The sequence below is a fragment of the Schistocerca americana genome, chromosome 2 (assembly GCF_021461395.2).
Source record: "Schistocerca americana isolate TAMUIC-IGC-003095 chromosome 2, iqSchAmer2.1, whole genome shotgun sequence".
NCBI classification, from domain to species: Eukaryota; Metazoa; Arthropoda; class Insecta; order Orthoptera; family Acrididae; genus Schistocerca; species Schistocerca americana.
In genome coordinates this window covers 711584147-711599491 of record NC_060120.1, presented here as the reverse complement: position 1 = coordinate 711599491, position 15345 = coordinate 711584147, and the positions used below count along the sequence as shown (strand labels likewise).

Here is a 15345-nt window from a genome sequence, read left to right as displayed (position 1 = left end):
CAGAGAATGCAAGCAGTTTATGGTGATTGTGTTGATGTTAGTACTGTGCGTCGTTGGGCGAGTATAAATATGTTGAGACGGGAACATCTGACCTGCGAGACAAACAAAGAGTTGGACGTCTTGTGACAGCAGCCACCGATTTTCACAAGCAAAATGTTCACAGACTGATTCAGGACGATCGTCGTATCGTTCAGAGAGAAATTGCAAGCACAGTCGGTATTCCACAAGAACGTGTGAGTCTTATTATTGGTTTGTTTGACTATCGGAAGATCTGTGCACGATGGATACCCCGGGTGATGACTCCTGAAATGAAAGTGCACAGACATGAAATTTGCCAGGAACTCCTCTCGCGTTACGAGAATGAAGGTGACGCCTCTCTCCATTCAATTGTGACAGGAGACGAAACGTGGGTACGTCGTTACGACCCGGAGACGAAATGTCAGTCTATGGAATATCGACGCAAAGACTCGCCCCAGAAAAAGAAATTCAAGACGCAGCCCTCAGCTGGAAAAATCATGGCCACGGGTTTCTGGGAACAGATGGTGTCAACCATGTTGAATTCCTTGATCGTGGAACAAAAATAAATTCAGATCGTTACATCACAACGCTGCGAAATCTGAAGCGACGGCTAACAAGGGTACGAAAGGAAAAGCGAAATGTTTTCCTGCAGCACGACAATGCCAAACGACACACTTCACGTGCCACCACAGCAGAACTTCGGAGACTGAATCTCACCACCGTACGGTATTCTCCATACAGTCCAATTTTAGCACCGTCTGGCTTCCATTTACTCCCGATGATGAAAGACGATCTGCGGGGACATCATTCGGCTTCTAATGAAGACTTGAGAGAACTGTGAGGCTGTGGTCGCGGAAACAGAGTTTTGACTTCTTCCGTGACAGTTTCAGAACAATTGTTCATCGTTGGCAGAAATGTATCCAATTGGCTGGTGATTATATGGAAAAGTGAATATTGGTAATTAAAGATCACATTATAAGGATTATTTCTGCGTTTGATTTATTAATATATTCCCATCAAAACCCAATTAACAAAGGTGGAGGCTTTACTTTTCGTTCAACCTTCGTACAATGGCAGATTATCAAGCATTAAGTGAGTTTGAACGTGGTGTTATAGTCGGTGCACGAGCGATGGGACACAACAGCTCCGAGGTATCGATGAAGTGGGGATTTTACCATACTATCATTTCACGAGTGTACCGTGAATATCAAGAATCCGGCATAACTTCAAATCTGCGACATAGCTGCGGCCAGGAAAAGATTATGCAAGAACGGGACCAACGATGACTGAAGAGAATCGTTCAACGTGACAGAAGTGCAACCCTTCCACATAATGCTGGGCTATCAGGGAGTGTCGGTGTACGAACCATTCAACGAAACATCATCGATATAGGCTTTTGGAGCCGAAGGCCCACTCGTGTACCATTGATGACTGCACGACACAAAGTGTTACGCCTCACGTGGACGCATCAACACCGACATTGGACTGTTGATGACTGTAAACATGTTGCCTAGTTGGACGAGTCTAGTTTCAGATTGTATGGAACGAGTGGACGTGCATGGATACGGAGACAACCTCTTGAATCCATGGACTCTACATGTCATCAGGGGACTGTTCAAGCTGGTGGAGGCTCTGTAATGGTGTGGGGCGTGTGCAATAGGAGTGATATGGGACCCCTGATGCGTCTAGGTACGACTCTGATAGGTGACACGTACGTAATCATCCTGTCTGATCACCTGCATCTACTCATGTCCATTGTGAATTCCGACGGACTTCGGCAATTCCAGCAGGACAATGCTACACCCCCACACTTGATACAGAGTGGTCCCAGGAACACTCTTCTGTGTTTAAACACTTCCGCTGACCACCAAACTATCCAGACATGAACATAATTGAGCATATCTGGGATGCCTTGGAACGAGATGTTCAGAAGAGATCTCCACCCCTCGGACTCTTGTGGATTTATGTACAGCCCTACGGGATTCATGTAAGCCAATTCCCTCAAGCACTACTTCAGACATCAGTCAAGTCCGTGCCACGTCGTGTTGCGCCGCTTCTGTGTGCTCGTGGGGACCCTACTCGATATTAAACAGGTGTACCACTTTCTTTGGCTCTTGAGTGTGTGTTATGAAGCCGGAACAGGCAACACTGCCTAGTCCACTGAGTGCAGAAGAAGGAGGAAACACTTGTCCCTTGGTGTTGCACACTCCTTGGTTTGTGTACGTGCTCTGCTGACACGCACCTGGTGAGCACGCCCACCTCCTCCTCGCAGGCGCGCTTGGCCCACTCGAGCTCCGCCGTGCAGACCAGGTACCAGGTGCCGCGCCAGTTGCGGTGCAGGAAGCCGCTGTTGTACGACACCATCAACGTCTGCAACACACACAGCCCTCGTTAAATGTGCATAAATGCAAGGTAACGCCCGTAACAAAGAAAAAGAACTGATAGTATCCGATTACATGATTAGTCGTCAGCATATTGAGAACTTCACATGTATAAGTATTTAGCGGTAATATTAAGAACGATATGAAATGAAATGATCTCGTAAAATCAGTATTTGCGAAGGGGAATGGAAGAATTAGATTTGTTGGAAGGGTTCTAGAAAAGGGCGGTGTATCTGTAAAGGAAGTGTTATGCAGGATGCTGGTGGGACCAATTCTATTGTTCCAGTGTTTGAAGTGCTCTTCAAGCAGGCGTAACAACAGACGTTGTACCAATTCAAAGATGCGCTGTTAGGATCGCAACAGGTCGGTATGGGCCATACGAAATTGTAGCGGAAATGCTCAGGTAACTTAAAATGGACTGCCTAGAGGAAAGACGAGGTATGAAACTTCCTGGCAGATTAAAACTGTGCGCCCGACCGAGACTCGAACTCGGGACCTTTGCCTTTCGCGGGCAAGTGCTCTACCATCTGAGCTACCGAAGCACGACTCACGCCCAGTCCTCACAGCTTTACTTCTGCCAGTATCTCGTCTCCTACCTTCCAAACTTTGCAGAGCTTTGGAAAGCTTCTGCAAAGTTTGGAAGGTAGGAGACGAGATACTGGGAGAAGTAAAGCTGTGAGGACTGGGCGTGAGTCGTGCTTCGGTAGCTCAGATGGTAGAGCACTTGCCCGCGAAAGGCAAAGGTCCCGAGTTCGAGTCTCGGTCGGGCACGCAGTTTTAATCTGCCAGGAAGTTTCATATCAGCGCACACTCCGCTGCAGAGTGAAAATCTCATTCTGGAAAGACGAGGTAGCTCACGCGAAACTGGTATATTTCGAGAACATGTATTCGATGAAGGCTCTGCTACCATTACGCAGCGACCGACATCTATCTCGCTTAGGGATCATGAGAAATACGTAAAAGATTAGGGCTCGCACAGAGGAATACTGGCAGTAATTTCAATCTCGTGCAATACGCTAATAGAAGAAAACTGGTCATATAGAAACCATGTAACCTCCGCCATGCACTGCACAGTAGCTTGTTGACAGACACCTGGTGATCCCCCGCAGCCATGGGCACACTCTTTCAGCTTAATCTGTCAAAACAGTGCGTGTTCCTGCAGATAAACTTCTTGGACGATGATCATGATGGAAACATAAACGCAGATCATTTAGATGTGCTCAAACATTATGGTTGAGGTTCTCTTGCCATCTCTGGAAACGCAGAAATCAATAAGTTACCGTATGTTGCATACTCTCATTCCCCGATATTCAACTAGATAGTATTTTGGAATAATTCTTATCTGAAGAAAGGAGTATCCATTAAATTTTGTAGGTTTTCTGTTTAACCAGCTGCTAGAACTGACCACACATCCACAATGCATATATTTACTTATATTTTTTTCGAACAACCAGATTTTGAGAGGAATGGTTCAAATGGCTCTGAGCACTATGGGACTTAACTTCTAAGGTCATCAGTCCCCTAGAACGTTGAACTACTTAAACCTAACTAACCTCAGGACATCACACACATCCATGCCCGAGGGAGGATTCGAACCTCGACCGTAGCGGTCGCACGGTTCCAGACTGTAGCGCCTAGAACAGCTCGGCCACCCCGGCCGGCTTGAGAGGAATGTTTACAATTGTAAAAGTAGAATGGAAAGTTCTCGCCTAGAGAGAAGCATGAAGCAGAGATTCTAACTTTGTGTTCTACATTTCGCAGGCTGTATATAGCCCAAAACCGCCTACAAATGTAATATTGCTCTTTCTGTTACACTATATAAGCACGACAAGTAAAATTTCATTATTTACTATCCTTCCGGTCTTTCAATTATAATGGCCAGCTATGTGCTTTAGTTTAAATTATATCCAGATCTGAGTCCTGTTCCCGTGTATCAGACTGAGATAACATAGGAATGGATACCGGATAACTAGCTACTAATACATAAATATCAGTGGAGCAAAGGCAATTTGTCGGCTTAAACACTATTTTACCACGAAGCAATGGAAGAACGGATTGAGATGTCAAATGGATAGTGAATATATTTAGGAATGAATGGACGCAGTGTGTGCAGCGGAAGCGACAATATATACCCAGACACTTATTAGTGGACTTTAATATGGGGTGTGACCATCCTTTGCATTTATGACAGCGTGAATTCTGCTCGGGACACTTTCAATGAGGTGGCAGAACATCTGTTCCAAAGGTGTTCCACTGGTTTCAGTTCGGAATTCTAGGCAACCAGTCCACTTCAACCCCGTTACAGATAAAAAACCATTGCCCCGCGGGGTACAGCGTCATTCATCACTCCAAATTACTCGTTTTCAGCCGTCAACTCTACAGTGACGCCACCTCAAGCGTCACTTAGCACTGTCTGCAGCAATGTGTGGCTTATGAGGAGCTGCTCCACCATTGTATTCCACTTCTTAACTATTCAGGCGCAGCCATAATGCTAGCTGGATTGCTGGTAGTACTCGTGGGTGATTCCTTTATGTGATTTCTTGCTCGACGGCCTCTGCCCGTCATGAGATGAGGTCTGCGCGGTCTCGGTTTAACTGGGATCGTTCTTTCGCGTTTCCATTTCACTGCCACATCACCAACAGTCGACGGGGGCAGCCTGAGAAGGGTTATATGTTCCTGATAGATGTGTCATTCATGTGTCATTCAGTGACTAGTACACGTTCGAAGTCACCGAGCTCTATTAACCTACCACTTGTAGTGTTACTCCTTCTCTACTGAGAACACGATACTCTACACCTCCTTTTACATTGGCGGCGTGGCCTTTCGCGGCATGGAGTGATTAATTCCGCATTACACTGAGAGAATAAAAGTCATAGGATAGCGATATGCACATATACACTCCTGGAAATTGAAATAAGAACACCGTGAATTCATTGTACCAGGAAGGGGAAACTTTATTGTCACATTCCTGGGGTCAGATACATCACATGATCACACTGACAGAACCACAGGCACATAGACACAGGCAACAGAGCATGCACAATGTCGGCACTAGTACAGTGTATATCCACCTTTCGCAGCAATGCAGGCTGCTATTCTCCCATGGAGACGATCGTAGAGATGCTGGATGTAGTCCTGTGGAACGGCTTGCCATGCCATTTCCACCTGGCGCCTCAGTTGGACCAGCGTTCGTGCTGGACGTGCAGACCGCGTGAGACGACGCTTCATCCAGTCCCAAACATGCTCAATGGGGGACAGATCCGGAGATCTTGCTGGCCAGGGTAGTTGACTTACACCTTCTAGAGCACGTTGGGTGGCACGGGATACATGCGGACGTGCATTGTCCTGTTGGCACAGCAAGTTCCCTTGCCGGTCTAGGAATGGTAGAACGATGGGTTCGATGACGGTTTGGATGTGCCGTGCACTATTCAGTGTCCCCTCGACGATCACCAGTGGTGTACGGCCAGTGTAGGAGATCGCTCCCCACACCATGATGCCGGGTGTTGGCCCTGTGTGCCTCGGTCGTATGCAGTCCTGATTGTGGCGCTCACCTGCACGGCGCCAAACACGCATACGACCATCATTGGCACCAAGGCAGAAGCGACTCTCATCGCTGAAGACGACACGTCTCCATTCGTCCCTCCATTCACGCCTGTCGCGACACCACTGGAGGCGGGCTGCACGATGTTGGGGCGTGAGCGGAAGATGGCCTAACGGTGTGCGGGACCGTAGCCCAGCTTCATGGAGACGGTTGCGAATGGTCCTCGCCGATACCCCAGGAGCAACAGTGTCCCTAATTTGCTGGGAAGTGGCGGTGCGGTCCCCTACGGCACTGCGTAGGATCCTACGGTCTTGGCGTGCATCAGTGCGTCGCTGCGGTCCGGTCCCAGGTCGACGGGCACGTGCACCTTCCGCCGACCACTGGCGACAACATCGATGTACTGTGGAGACCTCACGCCCCACGTGTTGAGCAATTCGGCGGTACGTCCACCCGGCCTCCCGCATGCCCACTATGCGCCCTCGCTCAAAGTCCGTCAACTGCACATACGGCTCACGTCCACGCTGTCGCGGCATGCTACCAGTGTTAAAGACTGCGATGGAGCTCCGTATGCCACGGCAAACTGGCTGACACTGACGGCGGCGGTGCACAAATGCTGCGCAGCTAGCGCCATTCGACGGCCAACACCGCGGTTCCTGGTGTGTCCGCTGTGCCGTGCGTGTGATCATTGCTTGTACAGCCCTCTCGCAGTGTCCGGAGCAAGTATGGTGGGTCTGACACACCGGTGTCAATATGTTCTTTTTTCCATTTCCAGGAGTGTACATACAGCTGCCGGCCGCGGTGGTCGTGCGGTTCTAAGCGCTTCAGTCCGGAACCGCGCGACCGCTACGGTCGCAGGTTCGAATCCTGCCTCGGGCATGGATGTGTGTGATGTCCTTAGGTTATTTAGGCTTAAGTAGTTCTAAGTTCTAGGGGACTGATGACTATGGGACTTAACATCAAGTCCCATAGTGCTCAGAGCCATTTGAGCCATTTATACAGACAGCGGTAGTATCGCGTGCGTAAGGTATTTAAAGGGCAGTGCAGTGGCGGAGCTGTCATTTGTGCTCAGGCGATTCATGTGAAAAGGTTTCCGACCTGATTATGGCCGCACTACGGGAATTAACAGACTTTGAACGCGGAGTAGTAGTTGGTGCTAGACGCACGGGACATTCCATTTCGGAAATCGTTGGGGAATTCAATATTCCGAGATCCACAGTGTCAGGAGTGAGCCCAGAATATCAAATTTCGGGCATTAGCTCTCACCACGGGCAACTGAGTGGTCGACGGCTTCACTTAATGACCGGAAGCAGCGGCATTTGTGTAGTGTTGTCAATGGTAACCGTCAAGCAGTACTGCGTGAAATAACAGCAGAAATCAATGTGGGACGTACGACGAACTATCCGTTAACAGTGTGGCGAAATTTGTCGTTAATGGGCTACGGCTGCAGACAGCCGACGCGACTCCCTTTGCTAACAGCACACTGTCTCCAGCGTCTCTCCTGGACCCGTGATAAATTCGATTGGACCCTAGACGACTGGAAAACCGTGGTCAGATGAGTCCGGATTTCGGTTGGTTAGAGCTGATGGTAGGGTTCGAGTGTGGTGCAGGTCCCAAGAAGCCATGGACCCAGTATGTCAACAAGGCACCGTGCAGGTTGGTGGCGGCTCCCTAATGGTGTGGGCTGTCTTTACATGGAATGGACTGGGACCTCTAGGCAAACTGAACCGATCACTGATTGGAAATGGTTATGTCAGCTACTTGCAGGCCATTTGCGGCCGTTCATGGACTTCAGGTTTCCAAGTAACGATGGATTTTTTACAGATGACAGTGCTTCATGTCACCAGGCCACAATTGTTCGCGATTAATGTGAAGAATGTTCTGGAAAATTCGAGAGAATCATTTGGCCATCCATCGAACATTTGTAGAACATAATCGAGAGGTCAGTTCACGCACAGAATCGTGCACCGGCAAAATTTTCGCTGTTATGGACGGCTATAGAGACAGCATGGTTCAATATTTCTGCAAGGGGCTTCCAGCAACTCGTTCAATCTATGCCACGTCGGGTTGCTGCACTACGCCGACACGACATTAGGAGGTATGCCAGTACTTTTCTCACCTCGGTGTACATAGGGGTGCCGGGACGCTTTTGACGAGCCACTGTACACAGTGGGTGGTGCTCACCTGGTTGTAGCGGGCGGGCTCCGCTATGAGGAGGCACTGCGTCTCGTCGGCGCCGCTGGGGCAGTCCCTGTGTCCGTCGCAGCGCCGCTCCATCGGCACGCAGCGCTCCTCGCAGCTCAGTTCGTCGTGACTGCAGCCTGCAACCACCGCACACTCCACGTGTCGCTATACGTTGCATGCCATAGACGAAGCGGACAAGTACTCTTCCTTCCGTACACAAACTACGGAACAAGAAAAGTTCCAACTGCCAAATTGTAGGTTCCATATTTGTAGCTAAAACATTTCCTTATGGCATCCCCGTTAGCAACTGTGATAGACTAAGATATTGCATGATCCGCCTCAGTTGCGCAAATTTTGTCATCTTTACCCAGGTTTCGGCTAGAATAATCTAGCCTTCTTCAGAAGCATAAAATTACTATGACATGCCAGAGTAAGGCACAGTCAACATTAAAAATTAAAACCTATAGTACCGTGGTACCATGTCGAATTAAAACTACTTAACTGAAGTCCATTCCCGGCATCACTTCACCACGCGGTCGGTTGGCAGCGGCAACTGCCCTACTCTGGCTTCTGAAGGAGGCTAGATTATTCTAGCCGAAACGTGGGTAAAGACGACAAAATTTGCGCAACTGAAGCGGATTTTGCAATATCTTAAAACATTTACACTTAGAAAGGCAGTCAAATATTCATTTTTACATAATTGGGAGAGTAATGAACTAAACAACCAATTCTGTTATCTTCCTGAAATTCCCCAAAATAGTAATAGCCAGCGACAAACAATGCGTTCTGAAATCAGTCAGTTACAGAAACTGAAACGACACAATAAGGTAATACATTCTGAACCTAGTAGATCAGTATCATCAGACGTAGAAGACTGCAGTATTCGTATAAATCAAAATTTGTACTGGCATTAAATACTACGAAACCGAGGATTAAGTCGTGAAAGGTGCAAACAGGAGTGGAAGACTCTTAGACATGAAACTCCCCTATACGGATAACTTTCTGAAAATCAGATTCTCTTGTGGCTATAAAACTCCAAAAACAAGATCTATAAGTACAAATTTGTGTTCTGCCTTACGGCAGATCTTGTCATGGTGGAAGCCTCGACAGAGAGGTCTATCTCATGAGCGTCTAGGGAAGTGATTCCAGTGGTGGTTTCCCGTTGCCTTTCACTGGTGATGATGAAATGATAATGAGGACAACACAACACCCAGTCACCGAGCGGAGAAAATCTCCAACCCAACCGAGAATCTAACCCGGGCCCCTTGGCGTGACAGACCGCCGCGCTGACCACTCAGCTATCGGGGCGGACTATGAGTACAGGGGATGGACAAAAATAAAGGGATCACCGTGCGAAGTGCGTACTTGCACATAAATGCAGATGCTGGTCAAGACTGCAGGTTGCACTGTTCTATTTGACCACGAACGTTACTTGCGCAGTGTCCTCAATACGTTGCAATTTTCTGTTGTGCTCCGAACAGTATTCTGTATAGTGATGAGTCCATAATGTCGGAGCTCAGTGCATTCGAACGTGGGAATATTGTGGAGGAGTAGGAGGATGAGATTAGTGTTTAACGTCTCGCCGACAACGACGTCCTTAGAGACGGAGCACAAGCTCGGATAGGGAAGGATGGGGAAGGTAATCGGCAGTGCCCTTTCAAAGGAACCACCGTGGCATTTACCTGAAGCCATTTAGGGAAACTACGGAAAATCTAAATCAGGATGGCCGGACGCGGGTTTGAACCGTCGTTCTTCCGAATGCGACTGCAGTGTGCTAGCCACTGCGCCACCTCGCTCGGTAGCCAAGAAGCCCACATGCTTGAAACGATAGCTCCACACGGGACCATTTTCTCGTTAAACTTTGCTGCTAATGAATCATAAATAAGTGATTGATTAACTATTACCCAGACTTGTGATTTCAAGTGAACTTCATATTTCTTCTTGGAACTCAGAGTGAGAAGAAAATTAATTTCTTGATTAAATTAATTTTAAATGGTGTGGATTTTGCATTCGACTAATGGTTGTATTGTGATTAAGAGCCGGCCGGAGTGGCCGTGCGGTTAAAGGCGCTGCAGTCTGGAACCGCAAGACCGCTGCGGTCGCAGGTTCGAATCCTGCCTCGGGCATGGATGTTTGTGATGTCCTTAGGTTAGTTAGGTTTAACTAGTTCTAAGTTCTAGGGGACTAATGACCTCAGCAGTTGAGTCCCATAGTGCTCAGAGCCATTTCAACCATTTTTTGTGATTAAGAGGAGACGGTTGACAAATGGGTTTCAAACATTCGATTTTTAGATTTTAGCATATTTGAAATGCGTGGTCTTTCCTGCGTGAAACAGTTTTTGTTTTATATAAATACAACAATTTTTTGGTGAGATATAATGGTTTTCCCGACTCTCTGTGCAATCTGGGGACAGTGACAGCAAGGCTTATGACCGGGTATGTGCAGAACAACCCCATGGTCCTAATGTCACAATTTCTAAATTAGAGTGCATTGGGAATGTCCAGAAAGAATGGGGTTCAGGTTGAGAAGATTATTGAAAGAAAAGTCAAAAATAGTATTAGAAGATGGTAAGAAGATGGGTGGTAAAGGTTGCCTGACAAATGTTGAAATAGATAGATTACAGAATTATTATGGCTTGGCCATAAGAAGAAATGTAGGGAATTTAGAAAAAGCTGTATCGGCTCTCTTTTTCGATAAGCTTTTCACAAATGAAAAAAAAAACTTTATGCAAGTACAGGAGAAGTGCCAGATATGACCACAAACATTCTTTACCTGCATCTGTAATGAATGAAATTAAACCCATGTTTAGATACCCTTGTAAAGATAGCTTGTTAACGAAATGTCTTCATGGGAAAACCCAAAATTTAAATAAGTGTGTGAATTCTGTCATTTGTAACCGGTTACCGAAAACTGTATTTGTGCAGCTTACAACCCTCAAATTTGATGTTTATGATGCTATTTTATGCTTCAATGATGGTGTAATTAGAAAACTGGATGTTTTGGAGTTATTGGGCATAAAATCTAGTGGAAATACAGCAAAATCCTTGATGAAAATAGATAAAGAGAGAATCCGCAAAGCAGGTATTGCTAATTTAAAATGTACAAAAGATGACACAGAAAAGAAGAGGGACCAAGAGAAGAAAAGATCAGTATGATTCAGATGATACTCAGTATGGTGCAGGAAAATATTAGTGGTCAGTAATTCTCATCAACAACTATACTAGAGTTGCAATATTAAACTTTAAATGGATTTTTCTCAAAACTACATTTTTTTACTTTCAGGTACCATTATTTGATAAACTAATGGGGTTAGAAACTTGAAATTTGGTCAATTTGTATTGCAGATAGTAATAAGTTATTACAAGTAAATTGAGAACCACCAAACAATCAGAAAATGTTTTATGATAATTAATGTACAAAAAAGTTAAATTTTACTAGTGAGAAAATAAATTTTTTTCTTCAAAACCATAAGAGGTATTATGTTCATTTTACTTGTAAATTGAGGCATATATGTTATTATATATATATGCAGTAAAAATTTCATTGTTTGACACTTATACTTCTTTTGAAAAGTGAACCTATTCAAAGGGTAAAATAGCATTGGCAGAACAGGGATAAAAATTGCCTTCCGTCTCCTCTTAACTGTACAGTGACTTTAATAAGAGTGTTTTTTTTTTACTTTTTTTTACTCGCTGCTGCAATATTTGTGCGTGTTGTTCCGCTTCCAGTCAGACCATCTCGCCTATGCTAGTAATTTGTAGTGAGGCAGTGTCGCCAGATCTGGACTTCGTTGCCAGCATCAAAGAGTGCTCAGTCAGTTCTGCAACTACCAACTGCTAGATTGGAACGTGAATGTCGGGATGCTTCTGCGAACACCGTAAGTTTTGCTGCTGTATCCATGGGATACTATGAAGAATCTTGTGGATGTATTTTTATAGAAGAGAGTTGGAACTTGTAATAATTTAAAAGTGCTGTTCCTACAGGGATAGTGAGTGCGTGCACAACCATGAATTGTTGTAGAGGTATCTGTGGCGTTATTATTGGAGAAAAGCATGAGTACCAGTACTAAAATGATCTGTGCTTTAGGTGCAGGTACGAGTAAACTGACAGCACGCCTCCAGTACATGTAGCATTTATTTACGAGATCGCAAAACATTAATAGTTTACGTGTTCAGTAATTAGTAATCAATAATATACCCTGGCCTTACACATGTCTACGGTAGGTGTAATTATATTTACATGAATCTTGAGGTTCATTAATTCTATTGTAGTTTTGTCAGGATATACTCAAGTATATTTCTGAACTTGAGGACTTTGTAATCCTTCAGGCTGGCTGGCTGGCTCTAAGCACTATGCGACTTAACTTCTGAGGTCATCAGTCACCTAGAACTTAGAACTAATTAAACCTATCTAACCTAAGGACATCACACACATCCATGCCCGAGGCAGGATTCGAACCTGCGACCGTAGCGGTCGCTCGGCTCCAGACTGTAGCGCCTAGAACCGCACGGCCACTCCAGCCGGCAATCCTTCAGGATTTGCCGGCGATCTGTTACCCATTCCAATCTACTTGCCGTCTCAGATAGCACCTGATGAAGACAAAGAGTCAAGCAGAACGATCCTGGAAGATTAAAATTGTGTGTGGAACCGAGACTCGAACTCGGGACCTTTGCCTTTCACGTTTTCCAAATATTGTCCATGGATGACAGAATACCCGAAACGTCAAGGTGGTGCTCTGAAACGTTATTCGAAATTTGCCCTACTGCATGTGTAGTTAGAAATGTTTCGCAAATAATTGTTACGTTAAGCGTTAAGGAAAACTTTAGTTGTAGGGCTGAATGATACATATCGTTTAAGAAACAGTGTGTGCTACATATTATTAGGCCGATAAAAATGGGAAAAATTAAAAGAAAATACACTCAGACCTGAAATCGAGCTCTCGGACTCGACTATCATAACGCAAAAACCTATCCAATATATAAACTGGGCAGCACAGTTGGATAGTACTGAAACAACATGTTTATTGTAGATGTGATTACACGTTGCCAAAATGCCTTCTTTTGACGTACTTCTTCTACCGAAAATATTATCCGAGCGAAAGTTTGTTACACACATTTTTGTATTGTAAGTATCCAAGGAATCGCACTGTAGATTTCGACTGGGCTAATTTTGGATCAGTGAGCGAATTTTGGTTCACCCTATATCGATTCACCCCCTGTCCTCTCTCTCGTACACTACATCCGAGTGAAGATCATGTGGGTCGCCCGCGCGCCCTCTAGTGTGAACCAACTACCCCTCTTAAAAGCCGCACAAATCGTTTTACTCCTTCTGTGGCCAAAAACACTATTCCTCCCCCACCAGCGATCATGTGAACCACCGTTCAGACGATCCGATATGATATCTCCGTATGCAAACATCGAACTATTTCTACAGTGAAACTTCCTGGCAGATTACAACTGTGTGCCGGACCGAGAGCCGGCCGGGATGGCCGAGCGGTTCTAGGCGCTACAGTCTGGACCCGCGCGACCGCTACGGTCGCAGGTTCGAATCCTGCCTCGGGCATGGATGTGTATGATATCCCTAGGTTAGTTAGGTTTAAGTAGTTCTAAGTTTTAGGGGACTGATGACCTCAGAAGGGATTCCCAAAGTGCTCAGAGCCATTTGAACTATTTTGAACTGGACCGAGACTCGAACTCGGGACCTTTGCCTTTCGCGGGCAAGTGCTCTACCAACTGAGCTACCCAAGCACGACTCACGTCCCGTCCTCACAGCTTTACTTCTGCCAGTACTTCGTCTCGTACCTTCCAAACTTTACAGAAGCTCTCCTGCGAACCTTGCGGAACTAGTCCTGCAAGGTTCGCAGGAGAGCTTCTGTAAAGTTTGGAAGGTAGGAGACGAAGTACTAGCAGAAGTAAAGCTGTGAGGACGGGACGTGAGTCGTGTTTGGGTAGCTCAGTTGGTAGAGCACTTGCCCGCGAAAGGCAAAGGTCCCGAGTTCGAGTCTCGGTCCGGCACACAGTTTTTAATCTTCCAGGAAGTTTCATATCTGCGCACACTCCGCTGCAGAGTGAAAATCTCATTCTATTTCTACAGTCTTCCGGTGATTATACTTGCCACCACTTATCCTCCTCATCAGTATTCTAAGAAACTCATTCTGTAAGATGAAGGTAAGATCCTCAGCAAAGAAGATACACCTATATTCATTCTAAAGTTTGTTACTTATATAGAACTTTTTCACGAAAATGAAAACTATAGTAGTACATATAACAATAAATAAACAATTTTTTGGAGTTTATCTGTACAAAAACTTGAGAGAAGACAAATTACTCTCTCGCCTATTTTTCGCATACAGAAAATTATTAAAGATTTTATTACCATCTGACGCACCTTGAGCGAGACTCCAGAAAGTTAATGGCCTGAGCAGACGTTGATGGAGCCTGGTAGGGAACTAAAAGCATGAGGTATTTTTATGATTCTTAGCTCATAGAAATGGTTTGTTGGGAGTTGAAAGCAATTGGTCGAGCACATCCCTTAGTAAATCTTGCCGGACAGACCCACAGTCGTACAGGGCAGACAGGGCAGCCCCTCATCAAGACAGGTCTCCAGCAGAACAATGGCGCGATACCTGCTGCGGCGCCAGCAGAAGCCTGGGCTGGGGCGACGGTCTAAAGAATGCATCAACCCACTGGAGTTGTAAGCCAGAACGACTGTTGGTACGAGACGCACCATCAGTAGACCAGAATCACGAATGAAACGTCACAGAATGATGAAATGTCGTTCATCTAGTCCTGGAGGTGTTGGCGGTGGATCTCAGTTTGAGGCTCTCATGCAATTCATGCAAGAGGCAGAAAGGAAGAGGCAAGAGGCAGAAAGAAAGAGACAGGAAGTAGGAAAAAAAACGGGAGGAAGAGGAGGAAAGACACAAATTAGTCATAAGAACGGCCACAGACGTTATAGATGGAGTCAAGAGAGAGATTGTAGGAATCTACATCTACATCTACATCCATACTCCGCAAGCCACCTGACGGTGTGTGGCGGAGGGTACCTTGAGTACCTCTATCGGTTCTCCCTTCTATTCCAGTCTCGTATTGTTTGTGGAAAGAAGGATTGTCGGTATGCCTCTGTGTGGGCTCTAATCTCTCTGATTTTATCCTCATGGTCTCTTCGCGAGATATACGTACGAGGGAGCAATATACTGCTTGACTCTTCGGTGAAGGTATGTTC

General features: G+C 45.9%; 1 protein-coding gene across 1 annotated transcript in view; it reads right to left on the bottom strand.

Moving 5' to 3' along the window:
- Positions 1 to 15345, bottom strand: part of LOC124594367 (serine protease nudel) — a 184126-nt gene that overhangs the window by 142643 nt on the left and 26138 nt on the right. Inside the window, exons 3-4 of the mRNA XM_047132735.1 lie at positions 8122 to 8258; positions 2261 to 2388 (exon numbers count right to left, since the gene is read on the bottom strand). Coding sequence (XP_046988691.1) covers positions 2261 to 2388; positions 8122 to 8258 — 265 coding nt within the window. The remainder of the gene's footprint in view (positions 1 to 2260; positions 2389 to 8121; positions 8259 to 15345) is intronic.